We start from the raw sequence: 20,402 nt of genomic DNA, 5'->3' as shown, positions 1-20,402 counted from the left end.
GATATTAGAAATGTCTTCTCTTCCTCCTCAATTTGTTCTTAATTAAATTTCTTTACAATTTAATGTTTTATGTGGATTGTTTTGTCTGCTGACTGACTTCTGACCTTTAAGAAAGAGAGGATTACTTTCTCAGGAACATTGTTTTCATGGGGTTTTCTTTTTTTTCCTAATTGGCCCAGTTTTTAAAAAAACCCAACACTTTCTCCCCCTATTTTGTACATTAGATGCCCCCAAAGTTTGGGACTGTATAGTCATTTCAGACATAATTTCTGATGTTCTTTGTGTTTGTACCAGATCATCTTCACTGCATTTCCAAACTTTTTTTGCTTTGAACCACAGAAAGATTTATTTTGCAGTGCACAAGAAGCATTCTAGAACTTGTTGTGCCAGTCATCTTTTTAGTTTTATAAGAACTTTGACAAAAATGTCCTATATGTTTCATCTGGGATGTGGAAGGCAAAACTTAGTATGATGCACCTGTTGGCTTTTAAAGCTGACTTCTTGATAGTTTCACTGAGGCACACATGCCTTCCTCCTAAGCTTTTGTTTGATAAGATTTGAACATTGATTCTTGCAAACCAAAGCGATTTCCTTTTTGTGCACTTCAGAATAGCGTGTGTCTCTGAATTCTTTGTGCAGACCTTTTTGTCTCCCAAGCTGCTGCTAGTATGTATCTGGTCTATAGAAATCAAGCTCTTGTAATTTATTAAATAACTGAACTATTTTCAGTCTCTGGTGTGTTTTCATAGAAAGCTTTCTTTAGGAAATGAGGTTCCCAAAGAAAGCAAACTTTGGACCCTTAGTGTTTAAAAACAAGCACATCCTTTGTTTTGAATGTTACCGGCAACTATCCATTGTCCTAAATAAAAGGATCGCTAAAAACACAGTCAGCCATCCTTAGATGATCTAAATCTTTTACTTCACTCTTCTTGTATAAGTGCATCTGTCTTCCAAAATACTGTTGTCTTTTTGCCAAAGTGCTGAATTATATTGCTGAATGTATTTTTTTATGTGTTTTTAGCAGAGTTATGTGCCTCATAGATACTGTGCTGCTTACAAATTACAGTGCTTCTTGCTGCTTTTGACTAGCAAATGTTCCAAAAAAGTCAAATCCCTTCTCGCTGAAGTATTTCTGTCTTTTCTAATATGGACTTACCCAAGTAAAATGTCTTACTTGCAGTATCTTGCTTTAGTACTGCCTTTCTATCTTTTTTTGCTATTTGACATACTCAGAATGACACAGCTGAAAGCTCTCTTGCATGTGATCATTTATGGATAGAGAACAGAAAGTCAGCACGCTTCAGTTTTCTAATATTGTTTGCACATGTTTTCGGGATGTATCTCTCTGCTACAGGTAAATCATATTTCTAATGTTATGGTAAACTTTTTATCTGCTTAAAAAATACTCCACTGTTGTTAGCATTAGATTTTTCTTCAGTCATCAGTGGACCGTTATGAAATGTGGTTGCTAAAGACCTATCCGTAGAATAACATTTTAGATTGTAACACCAACTGGGTAGATTTATACATCTGAAATTCATTTAACCTTCATATCAACTATCTATGTATTTAAGGGCTAATTTTTCATGCCTAATTTGCACATGCAGTTACTGTGACTGAGTATGCAGTTATGGTAAAAATCTGTGCAAACAGTAGGTGTTTCATCTATAGCAGTTTTACACCTTCGATCACTGTAACAGCTAAGTAGGAATTTCATGAATAAGGGAAAAGAAATAAGCACGCCTGGCTTTAAAAATCTGTGCCTGATGTCTTAGGTCTCTCTATCCTAAAACCTTCTTCTCTGACTCTACCCTGTTTAGCTTGTTACCTATTTTCCATGCTTTTCTTTGTAGTCATCTTCTCTCCATGAAGGTAGTGGGGTCTCTATCCAGTATTTCATGGCCATTCCTTATCACATTGATTAAATGATAGCTTTTGTGACCAGTAAGTAGAAGGTCTTTCCCTGTCTTTCCTCAATAGAGCAATTTCTGGGACATTTTATGTCGCAGCTCTGGCACTAAGCATCTTTCTCAAGCTCTTATCCTACATGCTTGGGTCCCCTAGTATGAACAGTTCACTGCACCTGAGACTACCTTGTCCCAAATAATTTATACTGCTTTTGATTTCTCTTTGAATTAAGTGGCATCCTGGAATATCCTATGGATTACACTGTAATAGTTAAAACCCCTAGCTAGACTGCTTTTCTGTGAGAGTTTTCTCTGACCTACAATTGATTCAGTCACTTCTCTAAACAGAGCAGCGTACAACGTGAAAGTCATTAAAATCTATTTATGAATGAAATATGGAGATTTTTCCAAAGTAACCACAGAGCATATGACTGTGTTTTATGTAGGACTACACAAGTATTTTTGTACGTTCTGACAGCTGAGGTTGTATAAAGAGTTAAAGCACAACTGTTTTTATTGGATTTTACTGCAAACATTTATAAAGCCATTTCTCTGTGTAGTGCATATTAGTAATAGATTAAACTGAGAAATGTGGTCTCAGTATTTACAATACAGAATGTGCTTTCCTTTTGCTGACACCTATGGAAAGGAAACTGCTGCACAGCAGCAGATGATAATAATTTCAGTCGATTTTCTTCCTTTCCTACTCCCACCCTCTTTTTGGAGACATAATGTAGGGGTTGTAAAGCAATCTCTAACGTGCTTGCTGTCACTTGCCAGTGAGAAATCTTGAGACCTTGAAAAAATGCTTTTGAATTAGCTTTTTTGTGCCAGTGTCTTCCTCCTGTTTGTTCTCTACTTTATTTCAAATTGATTTTTGAACAGATCTATAAGAAAATTTAGAGCATTGGAAAATAAATGTGTTTAAAAAATATTGAGGACTTAAGAGATACAGTACTTGACTATGTTAGATCAGTTACCTGCAGATTTCACTTTCTGAGGATGCTGGGCTCATTCATAATACACAGAAAGTACAAAGCTCTTGGTTTGTGCAAACCTGGAATTTCACAGCTGTAGGCTTCAAATAATGTGTTTTACAGGAACAGACCATATCCTGTTCGTAGGACTATGCAATAGCTTAAGCAAGTACTTCTTGAGTACTGCGCTCAGCTCTGGGGCCCCCTAATTAAGAAGGACATGGACCTGATGGAGCGGGTCCAGAGGAGGGCCACGAAGATGATCAGAGGGCTGGAGCACCTCTCCTGTGAAGACAGGCTGAGAGAGTTGGGGTTGTTCAGCCTGGAGAAGAGAAGGGAGACCGTAGAGCATCCTTCCAGTACCTAAAGGGAGCCTACAGGAAAGGTGGGGAGGGATTCTTTATCAGGGAGTGTAGTGATAGGATGAGGGGTAATGGTTTTAAACTGAAAGAGGATGGATTTAGATTAGATACTAGGAAAAAATTCTTCACTGTGAGGGTGGTGAGGCACTGGAACAGGTTGCCCAGGGAAGCTGTGGATGCTCCATCCCTGGCAGTGTTCAAGGCCAGGTTGGATGGGGCTTTGAGCAACCTGGTCTGGTGGAAGGTGTCCCTGCCCATGGCAGGGGGGTTGGAACTAGGTGATCTTTAGGGTCCCTTCCAACCTAAACCATTCTGTGATTCACAGGATCAGGATCCTGTTTGAGAGTGACATTGAAAAACCAGTAGGTTGAAAGGATGATTTTACTTTGCAGAGTATGGAGAGCAACTGATACCAAAAGGAAAATAAGAATCTTAGAGATCCTTCAAGCATAGTCATGTTAAGTAAAAGCATATATTACAGCTTTGGATTGTTTTTTAACTGCAGCATTGCACATCTAAATCTGGAAAGTTTAGAAGTATTGACGTTTTAGCAAATGTTAAATGTTCAGATCTTTCCATTCACGGGTTTTGAACCTTTGAGCGTACTTTTTCAAGTGTTTTTTCTGCAGCCATGAGTATTATAAATTTCTGTTAACATACAGTCAAATGTTCTCAACTGTTGATGCTTTAAGCAAAATATAAACCACTCTGAAACTTACAATGAAATGATAAAAGTATGTAGCAATATCAGGAGAACCTTGAAACAGCTGACAATGCACAACATGTTTCCTTCCAATTTTAAAGCCATTTGTCCAGATGTTGAAACAAGCATTTCTTGTTGTACCTGAAATAGTCTTTTTGCTCCCTCTGTTTCTTGTATAACTAGGCTTCCCCTTTGGGTACAGAGGTTGCACATGATAATGAACCTGTTTTGAGTTGGCAGCAGGACTCAAACTGTATGAGCTTTGTTTCAAAATAGTCAGTTCAACTCACGAGTCAATGTTGTGTTTATATAACAGTTTGGCAACTTAGCACCAAATGCTGGAAAGTGCATAATATGGTTCTTCAAATGACTTAATACTAGTAGTAACATTTTCAGAAGATTCTAACTTTGTATTGCTTTTTTATTGGATTCTGATGAATTTTGAACTGAGTTTTAAAAGAGGTTTTTTTTATAGGGAGCTTTATACGGCTTCCTACTTATCAGACTTAGGCATATTGTGGGGCCCTATCAATGAGAAATAAAGATTTATCCAGTTTTGGCTTTGGAGTGCTGGATCCTTCTGTTGGTTAGTGTTGCACAGCTTGAATGTAATAGTGCAGCTTCCATGGATAGAAGTGTAGATTAGAAAATTTCGTAGACCGCTGACATTTTTAAATATGTAACTGTGCATATGTATGATGACTTAATTTTGTGAATAGTTGTTGAAATCTCATCACTGTGTATGACTTTGGTGGTTTTTGTAGTGTCATTGTATTCTTTTAGGCAGTGTCAAGCATGAGGGTAGTTCTAAAATTTTCAGAGTTGCTTTGTTCACCTTGTGTGTGTGACAGTGTGTGTCATCTGTGCATTTTCCTGAACATAGGGGTTTATGCTGATTTTCACCCCTTTGTGTTTCTCTCTAATTACAGGTCACCTATTTTACAAATTTGGAATCACAGAATCTGACTGGTATCGAATCAAGCAAAGCATAGATTCCAAATGCCGAACAGCTTGGAGGCGGAAACAGCGAGGGCAGAGTCTTGCTGTGAAAAGCTTTTCAAGGCGAACACCTTCATCATCGTCTTACAGTGGTTCAGGTAAAAAACCAAACAACCCATTGGTGGCTCATGGCTTAGACAAGCGTACTCTTTGCTGGGTAAAAAACTGGCTGGATGGACGAGCCCAGAGGGTTGTGGTGAATGGGGTGAAATCCAGTTGGCGGCGGGTCACAAGTGGTGTTCCCTAGGGCTCAGTATTGGGGCAGTTCTGTTTAATATCTTTATTAATGATCTGGATGAGGGGATCGAGTGCACCCTCAGTAAGTTTACAGATGACACCAAGTTGGGAGGGAGGGTTGATCTGCTTGAGGGTTGGAAGATTCTACAGAGGGATCTGGACAGGCTGGATCAATGGGCCAATGCTAATTGTAGGAGGTTCAACAAGGCCAAGTGCTGGGTGGTCCTGCACTGGGGTCCCAGCAACCCCATGCAGCGCTACAGGCTTGGGGAAGAGTGGCTGGAAAGCTGCCCGGCAGAGAAAGACCTGGGGGTGCTGGTTGACGGCCGGCTGAATATGAGCCAACAGTGTGCCCAGGTGGCCAAGAAGGCCAACGGCATCCTGGCCTGTATCAGAAATAGTGTGGCCAGCAGGAGCAGGGCAGGGACTGTCCCCCTTTGCTCAGCACTGGTGAGGCCGCACCTCAAATACCGTGTTCAGTTTTGGGCCCCTCACTACAGGAAAGACATTGGAGCATGTCCAGAGAAGGGCAACGAAGCTGGTGAAGGGCCTGGAGAGCAAGGAGAAGGGTCTAGAGAACTCGTGAGGAGCAGCTGAGGGAACTGGGGTTGTTCAGCCTGGAGAAAAGGAGGCTGAGGGGAGACCTGATCGCTCTCTACAACTGCCTGAAAGGGGGTTGTAGTGAGGTGGGTGCTGGTCTCTTCCGTCAGGTGGCTGGAGGTAGGATGAGAGGAAATGGGCTCAAGTTACAGCAAGGGAGATTTACGTTGGATATTAGGAAAAATTTCTTTACTGAAAGGGTTGTCATGCGTTGGAACAGGCTGCCCAGGGAAGTGGTGGAGTCACCATCCCTGGAGGTATTAAAAAAGCGCGTAGACAAGGCACTTCAGGACATGGTTTAGGGGGCATGGTTGATGGTTGGATTCTATGATCTTAAAGGTCTTTTCCAACCTAAATGATTCTATGATTCTATAACCCCCCCCAAAACCCAAACAAACCCCCACAGAAATGGAAACTTACAGTAATAATGCCATTTGTTTTTCAATATACCTGAAAATTATATTGATCTTAAGTTGTAAATACAACAGGTGCATGTAGGACCCACAAATGTGAATATTTTTGTGTAACAAAGAGAAATGGAGAAACCCACATTTCTCACAATTGAATTTTTGGAGTGGATTTTATATTATTGCATTTTTTTTGGAAGTACTATTTATCCTTGGCAAAGAGGCCTCTCTTAACAGTGTATGTATGTCTACAGTGCTCCTCAAGGAATGTATCCATGTACTAAGTGAAGCTAACCATTTGTAGTTAAATCATCATGGGTCTTCAGTGCAAGCAAACCACCTCCTGGTACATTCGGAGTCCTTCGCAGCCTCATGGGGCTTGTATCAAAGTAGATCCCTGGTAGGATGAGCTTCCAATCCTGTTACATCTACAGATTGCAGTCATGCTCCTGGTTGCAGTGCATTAATGATCCTTGAAAGGAAGCGAGATGTGTGTGTGTGTGTTCACAAAGAAAAGAGGGAGAAGGGAGTCTGTCTCTGAAACAGTAGTAAAATACAGATTTGCCAGAAATGAAAGTGTAGTATATTCCAGTGTGTGAGAGAGATTGGCTTGGTTGATTTGTACGTTATCTGAATGCCTGACTTCACTGAGATGCTTGAGAATGTCCATGCGCGTGTGTTAACTGAAAAAATTTAGTGCATGCAGCTTTGTGCTATCATATGGTTTGTTTGGTTGGTTTTTTTACCATGGTCATTTTTTTCAGTGGAAGGTCAAAATGTTTCTGCAACTGTTGTTCATAAGAGGAGTCAAGTGAATAAATCTTTCTCAGTGTGTTCACACCATTTAGTAGGACGTGCTAAATTTTGTTCCTGAAGTATTTTTCTCTGAAGAAATTAAATATGTTGTAGGTGATTCTATATTTCCATATAGGTATGTAAGCATGAATAATAATAACAAATGAAAAATACTGACCTAAGAAGTGTTCTCATAGGACATTTCTGGCTCATTCTTTTAATATAAAGCAGTGTTATGGGACATTTGTACATCATATATTAAAACCAGTGTTTTGGAAGTGAGCCCAAAGAAAAGGAAGTAAGTTTATTTGCCTGCATAAAATTTTTGGTTGCATGTTAACACTAACCACTGTATCTCATGCAAAGAATGCCAAAATCTGCTTTCAATGGAAAATTTTATGTGCTGGAACTAGGAATCATATCCAAAATTCTCAAATTAAAACAACTAATCAACATAATGATAACCATAAGCCATATATGTTGATGGGATTTTTATTTGCAGTCTCTTAGCAATCAGTATTTTAGAATAAAAAATGCAGTAGTAAGTGGATATTATGGGCCTGTGCTCATTAGACCATATTCCTTGACTGTTGTGGAGATTTATTATTAAAAAATATTAATCTTTAATCTCCTGGTTTGGAGATTTGGGGAGACCAGTGTAGAGATGTAGAACACAGACTCGGGCTCAGTGAATTCTGTCTTCAGAAGGCCACAAGATAGTAAGTTTTGGTGGTTTTGGGTTTGTTTTTTTTGGTTTTTTTTGTGGTTAAGCTGAAAACTAATTTTTTTTCCCCCCAATTCCACTAACCTGATTTGTGAGTAAATTGTTCCATGGCTACAAAGACACCTGAATTAACTCTTGGGATTTCAGCAGCGTGCTATCTGAGCAGGTGGGAGTGGTGTGGTACAGACATTCAAGAGCTGGTTCTGCAAGAGCCACCTCAGTATTTTGGGTTGTGTGGCCAGGCTAGCTCATTTAGCTGGCGCTGAGCTGGCTGCCTTTGGTACATCAACTTCTAGGATTTCTCCAGGAGTTTTTATGCCGCCTGGGTCTCCCGCTGTACAGGCTATCTCATCTCCCAAGTCCCCTAGACAGCAAAGAGGTGGCTGCATGTCCTTATAAAGATGTCTTTGGTCCTGAAGATGATGAAGGTCAGCTGAGGCATCTTGGCATGTCACTGGCAGGACTGTATAGACTACGTAGCCAGAAGTAGAGTACCGGCAATAACATTGACGGCTGCCTTTGGTAATGGTATGTGCAAATGTTCCCATGGATTCAAATTATTTTGTTAATTTTCTTTAAAATATTACTTTTACTCAGAATGTCACTGGCGTCATTTTCTGGGAGGCTGTAAAGATGTTGGATGAATTCACCACTACATTTGCACCCACTGTGAAAAAGCTCTTAGAAAAACAGACCACTTTTCAGAATCAGGTGGTCCTTTGAAAAACTAATATGCATTTGAAAATCAGGTGGGAGTGGTATTTCACCTGAAGAAAGAGGAAGAGGTATAATAAAAAACAGGAGAGCAGTATATAGGGAAGGCTGAGTGAGTATATAGGGAAAAGAAAGAGAAGGAAAGATGCAAGGAAATTATGTAGATTCATATATGTTTAAAAGGGTAACTTTTGCATGACAGGGCTGTAATTCCACTGCTCTGTTCAGGTAACTTCATGAACCGCTCAGACTTTGCCTTTGTGGTTTGACATCCCTGGAACCCCTCAATGGAATTACAGCATCATAATTCACAGGCATCTGTTCCTTATTATACACACTGTATAGTGGATATAGCAGAATTCCTGCTGCCAGCTAGCAGGAAAGAGAAGTAATATTTCACAGCTCTGCAGTAAAGGAGGTCTGTATTTCACAGTTATGACAACATAGCTGTCAAATATGGCTTTTTAAAGTGTTACATATGAACCCAGACAGTTTTTATGGTAGCATTTGTTTCACGGGGCAACTTAAGGTGAGCCTTGAATGGTCTGAAATTCAGCTACTTGAGAAACTGTCTTTCCCACTATTGTTAGTTATAGCTATTAAGATCAGCTTCTAGGTGCTTTATGTCAGGTCTCCACCCAGCTGTGGTTGCTGCTGTCTGCAGAAGAATACATGTGTTTGGTTTCACTGAGTAGTATGTTGCTCCATGTCAGTTCACATATAACAGGCATTTGAGTTGTTTATCTGTTGGGTGGAGTATAGTAGCTGCTTCTCACAAAAGATATAATGGGGAAAAAAAAAGGCTTTTAAAAGATGGTGAATGGCTACTGTGTCATGTTTACCCTGTGAAGGATGCAGGGATATGCAGCGTAGTTTCTGTTCTGTCCTCTGAGCTGTTCTGAGAAGCTCTGGCTTTGGCTCCACTCACTTGGCATAAGGCTATATAACTTCTATTCAGAGAAGCTATAATTATTTAGTTTGAGCAGGAAATTTAGTAGAGCGTGGTTCTGTGACTAGTCAGGTTAGGTCACTGAGCACCTTAAGGTAAGTGTGTCAGGTTCTCTGATAGTTTAGATACAACAGTGACGTTGCACACGTTCAGTAGGAAAGCACTTTCACATCTTGTAAACAAGCATTTCAGGTTATGCCACGTGGGGGAAAAGCGTACACACACACTCACCCCTTTTATTGGGTTAAATATAATAAACCTAAGCTATTTGTCGAAGTACTTAAACCCAATGATTCTTCGCTAAATGATGATAATTTCCTAGGGAAGTTTTAGGGCTTACCCTAGAATATATTCCTGAAGTCTTCAGAAAGCACTTCTTTTTGAGATGCACTATTGCCATCAACAGATGCCTTGAATAGATGCATAGTATCATGGTTTCTGCCATGCAGCTGAGCTGTTCTGAAAACATCATTAAGAGATTTAACTATGATTTCAATGTCCTGAGTGTGAATGAATGAACACCACGTGCCCTGTATGAACTTATTCCAGAGTTTGGTAAGGTTTTTCCACTTCTGAACTTGTGATTGTAGTATTTCGTCTTAAAATTGTGACCAAGAGGTGCAACAAAAAAAAGGCTCAAATCCAAAACTGTTGTGTTTGATTGGCTTGAAGTACTATTTTTCATCAGCTATCTCTAGGGGCTGGTAATAGCAAGATAGTTTTCTGTTGAATTGTAGTATAATAATACATGTTTCAATCAGCAGAAATTTATTGGCACTTTCTTCAAGTGTTACAAAAGGAGCACCATTCTCTTATGCGTTACAGAGTATTTTCTTAAATGCTGGTCTGCTAAAAGTCTAGAATAACTTAGTATTTTCTGTTTGGCAGTGAAAATTGTTGAACATCTCTGCATATCATTAAAAATAATGTTTTTGGTAGTCCTGAAATAGTCTCAAATCAGCATGGTCATTGCCCTGCTGGACGTCCTCCCTTATGAATTAGGCGACTTGATTTTTCCAGAGCTGTGCTTTAGCAGTAATTAATTTGCCTCATTTAAAAAAAAAAAAAAAAAAAAAATAGCAGCCTGAAACTCACCTCCCTGTGATGTGACTGATTTCAGTGGCTCTGAGGAATCTTGAGGGTGGTTGAGCACAGTAACAGGTTGCCCAGAGAAGCTACAGAAACACTTCCCCTGGAGACAGTCAAAATCCACCTGGATGCAGTCTGAAGCAACTGGTTCTGGTTGCTCATGCTTTCAGGAAGGGCATTGGATTAGATGATCTCCAGAAGTCACTTCCAACCTCATCTGTTCTGTGATTTTGTGATTTTTATGAGTTATTGGCCACATAATGAATAATTCTGAATTATTTACATCTAAAGAGGATTGCTATTCTTGAGCTGCAGTCTTATGTACTTGTTTGACATGTCAAAACTTTTAGGCTTTTTCTACTTGTTGTGTATAAAAGTTTATGTAGCACATGGCTTTGATTTGAGTCGTGCAGTTAAAAATTATAACAGATTTCGTCTCTGCTCTGTTTATCATATGGAAAAATTAGCTGCGCAAATGACCTAGAAATGCAGGAGGCTGAGCCCATAGTTCTTACGTAGCCTTTCAAGTTGTAGGCGTTGTAATTCTGTGATAGTGTTTAAGTGTTAAGAGCTCAAGAGGAACTGATCTACAGACAAAAACATGTCTAAGGAAGCTGTTAGGAAAATATGAATGAGTATCACTTCTCTGTCCTTCACCCCAAAGATATTAATTGAGATTGTTCTAAATTTAATTGACTATGTAGCTTTACAGTAGCCATAAGATATATGGGTTGCATAAAGTTGTTGTGGCAGACTGTTATATTTAGGCAGAAGTTGATTTTCCTTATTTTATCTGGCTCTTCTGTTTGAAGCTGTTGCCTTTTGTTGGAATTGGGGTATTAATTGCAGTGGTTTCCTCTGCTCTTCTTGGAGCCAGCACTTTGGTCCTTAATGTGTGTTTTTCTCTTGTTTTTTTTTTCTTGACAAGAGTTGTACACATGGCTGCCATGATAATTTAGCTAGATATTCTTTTTAAAAATGTTAGCAGTCTGTGGAGGGAAGGCAGTAGGAAATGAGGTTTTGGGGAGGAGGATTAATTGAAGAGTGCCTTCTCCCTTTCTTTTAATTTCTCTTAAGATTGTTAAAGCTGTTATCACAGTTTTCCATGTTGGAATTTTTAATTAGTTCTATGACTTTGGGATTTATACGTAGATTTAGGCTGAAGTGCTCAGCCTATGCTGAGTTGTCACATATAAAAACAGATGTGCAGTCAAATCTTCAAAGCTGTTCTGCAAAAATTGGAGGTATTTAGAACTGGATGAGTCAGGTTGAGATAATGGTTTACAGTATACAGTTTTATTTCTATTAATTGTTCAGTAATGGTGTTTTTCCCGCTTTTGTTTTTGAGGACTGCTTTGCTACATCTGGCCATTAACCTTTCCTTGCTAGGACTACACATCAAGGAAGCAAGAAAAATACATCCTAGTTTGTAAGCAGAAGTGTGAGGCTGGGAGGCCTGTGCACTAGGAAAACAAATTTGAATAACACCACATAAGGAGACTAAGCATGAATCCCCTCTGCTACAGAATCTGTACCTCCTACATTTCCCTCCAAAATGAGAAGCCAGATTGCTCAACTGATAAATATGAAGTAGAATAGGAAAGAATTAGAAAATGCCAAAGGTTTTGCCTTTGAAGTGAGGAATTTTAAAACTGATCTTAGTTGGGAATTAAACACACACATTCTTGGAACAGTTACAAATTACATTTGTCTGACAAATCTAATCTTGCTCAGCAATGTCTGAGGACGATAAGCTTTGAGAAATGTGACAGAAGTAACTGCTTCAGTGAGGGTGATTTTGCCAACTCTTGAACATTTGTCTAAGAAGACAGACTCACTTAGGCTAAATTTTCTTTGACTCATAAGCACATGCAGTAAATGGAAAATGTAAAAGGTCCAATTTCAACTTGGGAGGAAGGAATATTTCAGCAGTTCTTTCCCCCCCACCCCTCCCCACCCCGTATCACTACTTAATCACTTAATCACCTGGTCAGTGCAGCATCTTTCGTTCTGTGGGTGGCTCCAAAGCTATTCCATCTAGTGGAAGGTGCTTTGGGTATGCCACGGATAACGTGCTCAGTAGTAGTACATAAGCTGTTCAGTTCACGTCAAAGTACTCCTTCGTAACTAGTGCAGTGGAAAATTTCAAAGCAAGAGCTCAGCTGTATAGCTTCTCGGTGCCAGGGATTCTCTAATACTTCAAAGTTGTAAATGTGAGGCTAGATAGTTTACATGATGGTGATTTGTGACTGTTGACATATCCTCTCTTCAAGCTGTGTGCTATTCATGTTTGTGTTTGTTTTTAAAGGGGAATGTTTAAAAATGGATAAATATTACTTTTGTCTGGTCAGAGATTTAGAGGGGAAAAACAATACTTATAAAGGATGTTTTGTTTTTCGACACTGTTGAATCCTCTCTCTTCTTTCTTCCTAATAAGAAAAAACCCCACCAAAATCCAACAGAAAAAGAAAGAAAACCCAACTGTGGTGGTTGCAGTGAAGCCAAACTGAAATCTATAAGTGACCATGGGAGATGTACAGTATGATTGCATTCAGTCTGTGTCTCCTGTTACCACCTCTGAAAAGCATAATAATTTCTGGCATCTGTGAAGCAAAAGATGGTTTACAAATAAAGGCTTTTGGACTTTACAGTTAAAAATATATTTCAATATGTGCATATAATATATATGTAAATACATAATTTTATCTGCTGCAGCTCTTATTTTTTGATACTCTTCTATTACATAACTTTCTTAATCAGAAAATAAATACTCGTTATAAATACATCTTTGTGTTTTCTCAGAAGTACAGTGTTGCAGTTTGTGTAATGGTAAGCTACAGGAAAAGTACTGCTAGAAGGTTATTAAACCTGCAAGTGAAACATGTCTTACCTCACTTGTGTCCCAAGTCTAGTTTTGCTATTTGTGTATGTGTATTTACATTTACATTACATATGTTTGAGCGTATGAAGTTATGTATGTATGCATATGTGTGTATACACACACACATCTAAATGAAGGATTATGTATTTGGACACTGTGGTTTGACTAGAAGTTGAGTTTTAACTCAACTCAGCTGTTAAATTACATAGTGGGGGACTGGGAAACATGATGGAGAGACAAAATCGCAACGGAATGGACTAGTGGTAGCCTATAAGAAGCAAGATGAATAAGAGTGGGCTTTCTTAGCCATTTGGCATCCTAACAAAATGCTATTTGTAAAATAAAAAAAAATACAGAAAATTAATTGCATAAAATATTATTAAGATGGAAGTAATGAAAATGAGAGAAAAGTGGAAGACAAAGAGGCTTATGTAAATTATCTTTCTAGAATATCTGTTACTTTCAGTGACCATGACAAAGCCACTGGCAGTGAAAAGCATGGTATAGTATGAGAATTTGAATAAATCATGTTTTTATTTTGTTGACGGTGCAGTTTCTCATACTAGGTACAGGACTTTTCTGCCAATTGTGATTTGTTAATCCCATCTGGAATTCTTTACAGCAAACTTCCATTGTACAGCAGTGTAGGAAATACTGGAATTGCACAGTAAGCAACAGGACTATATTTAAGAAATTCTGCAGTTACCCACTAGTCAAATGAAAGGTATGAAAGACGTATGTTCAATAGACAGCGAAAACATGTACTTGTTATGTTTTGCTTAGTTACTGCATTAAGTGTTCTGGTTGTAGTTACGTATTTGCAGATTGTTAGCATAATTAGAGCTGTCTAGTTGAATTGTTAAGCAACTAAACTTTTCAACAAATAAGTAAATACTAGCTTGGTGGTTTTGAGTAAGTTTCCAGTTCCCGTGCTTAGAGTTAAACCTCAAAATTATCTTCTTCCACAAACATTTGCAGACAGGATGAAAAAAAAAAACCCCAAACAAATGGGTGATTTTATTAAAGCACATTTCTATTAAAATCTTTGTATGAGTGGATAAAGCTCATTCTTGCAAAACTTAATATTCTCTTTTCAGTACAAATCTTAGAGTATTAAGTAGAGGTATTAAAATTTTATGAAACATGGCTTCCTGCTGTGTTGGTTCAAAAAACCAAACCATCCTTTCAAAAATCAAAGTGTATCAGCCTTCCATCATCTCTGAGCAGGATGAGGCCTATCTAGTGTTTATTTAAGCAATACATAAAATCTAGTAAGGAAATTATCTACAGTGGAAGTAGCATGACACTGTTTTCTTAAATATTTTCACTATAGTTTCTGGTACTTGGGCAGCTTGAAAGCCGTGTAGTATTGAATGTTACTACAAGTTAGATATTAATGTGTTTTATGTTACCTTGTAGCAGAAGTGTCATTGTCAGAGTAATAAATAATTTAGAAAAATTGTGAAACACCTAATGCTTCAGAGATTTTTTTTCTATGTATTTTAGTGGCATAGCAAAATAAAAATGTTAGAATTGTTTACAGGAATACTGTACGTAAAAAGTATTTCTTCAAAAGCATTATTCTAAAAGCTTTTTATCACAGTCCCGTTCTCTGAGATGTCTCAAATACAAAAAGGGAAGAAAACTAGGACTGATGCTGAATCTTAGTATGATACTAGTATGATATCAGGACATTTTAAGGTTTTTCCTTGCAGTGTGTACTTGAACTTGTCACAGGTGCTGCAAAAGTGTCACTGATCAATAGCCCCAGTTTTTTTCCTGATTCCTAAAAGCATATATGATATCTAGTGATACATTTACCTGCTAGTGGTATCTTAATCTGTAGGAAGACCCATACATAGCATTAGTCTCTGGTATTCCACTTTACCCTTTCAGTACAGAATTATTGACATTTTGAGTCTCTCAGTATCACTGACACCAAATGGATAAAAAGAAGTCCTGTTTCAAAAAAAAAAAAAGAGCATTTGAGTGCTTTTATTGCTTTTATGCTTAAAAAAAAAAAAATTAGTTCTTTTTACTTGCCTTTGCCTCTTACATTTATAAAAATCCTTTCCCTGTGGCTGAAAAACTTGGAAATGAATCTGTGATACGTCTAGTTCTAATGCAAGTTGTTATCCTCTTGAAATCACGCAATGTTTTTCCTGGTGGCTGTCACTGTTACCCAAAGATAACACCCAGGTGCCTTCTTTTTTCTGGGGGTGTTTTGAGAAGGCCTTGCTTTGCAGTGTGAGGTAGTGTTTAAATTCATCCAAGTCAAGAAATCAACCTGCCATTTTGAGGTTAAAAAAAAAATAATTCCAGGCTCATGTGTGTCAGTATGAATTATAGATGATAGATCTGACAAACAATGGAGAGGTATCCTTTATTTATATGATAACTTCAGTTTACAGGATGGGTTTTCAAATGTATTCTTGTTGTGGTGGTGGCAGTCATAGTTCTCAGCTACACAGGTGCATGAAAGAAAGCGTTGAACTACTTAGGAAATGTATGTGGTTTTGCCGCGATATGACTTCTACAGTTGCAGAATCTTTAATCTAGATTCAAAAGATGCTTTTTAAACATGTGCTTTCTCAGAGACAAAGCAGCCTTTGGAACTCCTCTGGAATTTGTAGCAAATCTACAGGTGAGCAATGAACATGCATAAGAATATTAATGTGTAAATGATCTGCACCTACTTACTGACTGCATTTGTTTTCCACAGTTTTTAAGTATGCATTTTTGAAAGGCCACTGGTATGAGATACACACACATAATAAAGCTGGATTTTTGTCTCTTTTCCAGAGGGTTCGCAGAATTCAGTTTCAGCTTCTAATGAGATCCAGCAGAACCAGCCACAGGCACTACACTATGCACTAGCCAATGCTCAGCAGGTTCAGATCCACCAAATAGGAGAAGATGGACAAGTCCAAGTAGTATGTACTCAACTTTTTCTAAATTATTCCATTTAAACAATCTAGATTATTGCAAACTTTGCTTCAGTTGAAATTTAATTTTTTATTTTCAAAAAGTGATGTATCACCACTTCTTAAGCATGATTTTCAGAAAGTAAACATTGAAGGCTTATGAAAAAATTTCTAATTTAGCAAAAATCTTCATGCAGGATTTGCTCACGCAGTTGTTACAAATAAATGCACATTCTTTACTGTATATAGAACTGATTAGTCTCTACCTGGCTGTTTGCTTGCACTTGCCATTATAATAATAGCAGACCTGCTAAGCATATGATTTATACTTCAGGGGTAGTTCTAACTATGACTTTCTAAACAAGAATGCATTTGTTTGTTTATTTTCACTTAAACCTCCCGCTTTCTCAGGCATTTTTGAACATCTGTTAGCTGAATCCTTTACATGTGTATTCATTTAGATACATGTATATAAGTAAAAGTTATAAATATTGACATTTTTTAAGCCTGAGACCCATACCATAACTTAGGCCATGATTATTTTTATATGTGGTTTTAGTGTACTCTGAAAAACCTCACCTTGGCTGTACTTCCTGTGTGCCACAGTTTGATTGTAAGGATTGTTTTAAATTCAAATTTCACAAAAAAGTAGAAGAAAATAATGAAATAATGGGTTGTGTGGTATTTCTGATGTGCGGCATTCAGAAATAGTGAACTGTATCTGCACACTCATTCTTTTGTGGTAGAAACCTGAGAATTTGATGTGTGAAATCTGTCTGCCATTAGTTTTCAAAAACTTCAGGCTTTGCAGGTTTTGAAGGTACCAAGAAGTTTGAGTATGGGCCAGCACTCAACTGTGCCAGGCAATGTCCAAGCACAGAATGGAAAGAAACGTGCACAGACATGTATGTACCCATTCTGCATGATGATCCCATAAGCCCACTTTCCTTAGAAACCAGGCTAAAGAAACAGGTAGAAATGGGCAAATAAACAAGAATTCTTGAGAGATATTAGTCAACAATATAAACTGTAGTACCCAGTGTTCTGGCTTTTGCAAAGGATTTAGTCAACGCCATTACAAAGAAGAGTCTGAAGTAGGATAATGAAGCATCTTTGGTAGATATTTATAGTATTCTCTCCCCAGGTAAGAGAGGCAGTGCATGAGAGAAGGAGCAAATGTGCCCAACTGAATAATTTGCACATGAAGAATGAAAACACAGGGAATACTCAAGTCTGGTCGGTGTGGAAATGGTGAAGTTGCTCAGAAATATAATGAAGAAAAAAGGCTATAAAGGACAGATGCTTTTGGAATGTTATCAAAAAAGACATGTCTGTAAGACCTGGTGAAGGTTTACCGCAGTACCAGTAGAAGAATTAGAGGAGAAAAGCGTCATGGAAATGGCAGGGGGGGAAATTTAAAGATGTGCGGCACAGTGTTGAAGACAACTGGCAGAGCTGTAAGCATTGCTTAAAAGGAGGACTTAAATATTAGCCAGAATATTTTTTAAGGAGTGCATGGTGGTGGAAGGGATTTGAGATGAAAATGATTGAGAGGACCTCCAGACAACAGCTGTAAGAGTTGTGGAGAGGAAATTGCAGTAGAGAGCACATTCTTCCAAAGTGAAAAAGGTTGCTTATAAAGTAAGAGAGAAGAAAGAGCTGGAGCATGGCCGTAAGGGATGCTAGGAACCATTAGCTGTGAGATTCAGATAGGGTCGGAAAGTCTGGGCCACCCCTTTTGTTTTCCCAAAGGCCTTGGCCTTTCCTATTACGTACCTGGATACCATATGACTTAAATAGAAGTTGAGGTGGTAATCCTGGAGAGTGATTGCTTAATGGAACTAGATCCTAAATGCTTTGAGTTACTATCCTCAAACATGGACGAGGACTAAAGAGAAGTGCAATAAATAAACCTGCAAACTTTTTTTCCCTCCTGTCAGTTGAGAGCATCCTCATTGAAATAATGCTCCTTCTGCAGAAACGGGGTGCAAAGGTTCCATTTCGCCTTCACTTTTGCCATAACCTTATAGTATCGTTGTGTGAATTTTTTTGTCTCTTGGTTTCCCTATATATTTTCAAGAGCATATCTTCTTAACTGCTGTATGGATCTTTTTATGAGATTTAATTGACGACTGAAAAGTATTTTTCAAGTCTTGAAAGACAAGGTAGAAGGGAGAATTATATGAAATACATGGCTATAACATGAGATGTAAGTGATGAAACTTTGCCTCATTAAAAGATCTGAACCTGTCAACTATCCTTTAAATTGATTGTGGAATCCAGGAAAAATCCACTGTGACCCACAACCACTCTCTAAATGTTGTCATAATTTATCAAACATGTAGAGGGGTTCTAGGTTGAAACAGATGAAGATGATATTGCTTTTTCAGTTCTAGGGAATGATACATGTAGATCAGGCTAAGAGTCATTAGTAAGGTAGTAGTTATTCATACTATATATGTTTTAAAAAAATCAGTATTGAGTTAAATTTGTGAACAAACTAAAAGGACTGTCCTTAAAGGCCAGCTATGTATCTGCAAAAGATGAGTGAGCAGTTCTTTTTTGGAATGCTGCATGATACAAAGGTGAATAATGTCACCTTCTCCCCCCTCCCTTTAGTCAGAAAGGATTGCTTATATTTGAAACGCTATAAATGGATCTTTTAAATGTTCAATGCTTTTTCCTGGGAGCCCTGAGAGCTTGATGTTAAGGAGGGAAAGTGATTCTAATCTCAACATGGACTGGGCTGTGCTCTAATTTTATATACAGTCCCCATTGTCAGAGTGATACTTTCAGTATGTTTTTTCTCCCTATAAATAGACAGTTTCCTTCCAAAGGAAATGAAACTGTTTGAAATAGAGGGATCTGTGTTTCTTTGAAAATCACATGCAATTGTTCTTGTGTTATAAAATAAGAAGAGCCTTTGACAGAATTCCAAATAATTATCTTTAATCTCTGTCTCATGCAGGCATATTAAAATGAACACAAAGCCTTATAAACCTTGAAGTAGGTTATTTAGAATCCAATCTCCCTTCAGGTAAATCACAGTAGCAAAGACTTTGCTGGGCTAGTCAGGATGCACAAGGAATTCCGTCCACTCTGTTATCCATGTTTTGATCAAATGGTAGGCTTGATACCATTCTGAAGTAGTGGGTATGGTCAGCAATACAAAGTATTAACATTATTAAAACTGTTAGGGCACATTCTCCACTAACATAAAGCAGTGTAACTGCATTCAAATTATTGACTTCGTGCCAATTTATAGCAGCTTGAGAGATAGTCTTTAGCATGGTACTGTACTTCTCCATAACTATGCGAATGTACAAAGATACATGGATACTTAGAGATACCTTTTAAAACCTCACTCTCAGTGAGTAGTTAGTCTTGGTGTATCAGTTTTAAGAACTGAGTTTCCAAGGTCTTTAAATGGGATTAATGTTTCAGGCACAATGCTCATCTACCAAAGCAAGTTAGTCCCATGCTTTGTGTATCAGTCAAAAATGCAGATACTTTGTCTATAGAGAAATGCACTACATAAATGTTTTTTATTATGATGCCTATTTTCCTTCCTCTTATGTGAAAATGAACCATTCTTTCTTCAAAGTCACTCTGCTTATACTTTGCATAAAAAGATGGGGAAATAAGGTTGCACTTTTTTTTTTTTAAAGTTATCTTTGGTGGTTTTCATTGAATAAGCATTTTGCTTCCATATGTTAAGCTGTATTGAATCCAGGGTAATAGCTTCTTCCTCTAGTTATGATTTTCTTCTGATGCTCCTTGGTGTTTTCTTTTGTTGCGGATCCCACAGGGCCATCTCCACATAGCCCAGGTTCCTCAAGGCGAGCAAGTCCAAATCACACAGGACAGTGAGGTAAGTCAAAAGTTTGGGTGCCCGTGGAGCAGGCGTTGGTCAGAACTTAGGGCCCTGATTCTAAAACCACACCTCTGAGATCTGTTACAATACACTACGGAGACCAGCGGGGGTAGAAGCGAGAGCATGTTGTGGAACTGGGATGAAACGTGCTTTATGGCCATTTCTTTTTGTTTGGTTGGTTTTGGGTTTTTTGTTTGTTTTTTTTTCCCCTTGACCAGCCAAGACAGCGCGCTCTGTGTGTTACAATAGTGATTGTTGTA

General features: G+C 38.2%; 1 protein-coding gene across 5 annotated transcripts in view; it reads left to right on the top strand.

Annotated features, from left to right (window-relative positions):
* Nucleotides 1-20,402, top strand: part of BANP (BTG3 associated nuclear protein) — a 158,717-nt gene that overhangs the window by 63,876 nt on the left and 74,439 nt on the right. For 3 of the 5 annotated variants that reach the window (XM_075039865.1, XM_075039869.1, XM_075039867.1), the window contains 3 exons: nt 4,879-5,046; nt 16,147-16,277; nt 20,068-20,139. In XM_075039865.1, the coding sequence (XP_074895966.1) occupies nt 4,879-5,046; nt 16,147-16,277; nt 20,068-20,139 (371 nt within the window). Of the gene's footprint in view, nt 1-4,878; nt 5,047-16,146; nt 16,278-17,412; nt 17,724-20,067; nt 20,140-20,402 lie in introns of those variants that run through there. The other 2 variants (XM_075039866.1, XM_075039868.1) reach the window with 2 other exon arrangements.

Source organism: Buteo buteo, chromosome 11, assembly GCF_964188355.1.
Source record: "Buteo buteo chromosome 11, bButBut1.hap1.1, whole genome shotgun sequence".
NCBI lineage: Eukaryota > Metazoa > Chordata > Aves > Accipitriformes > Accipitridae > Buteo > Buteo buteo.
The sequence above is the reverse complement of the archived record's forward strand: the minus strand, read 5'-3'. Positions and strand labels throughout refer to the sequence as shown.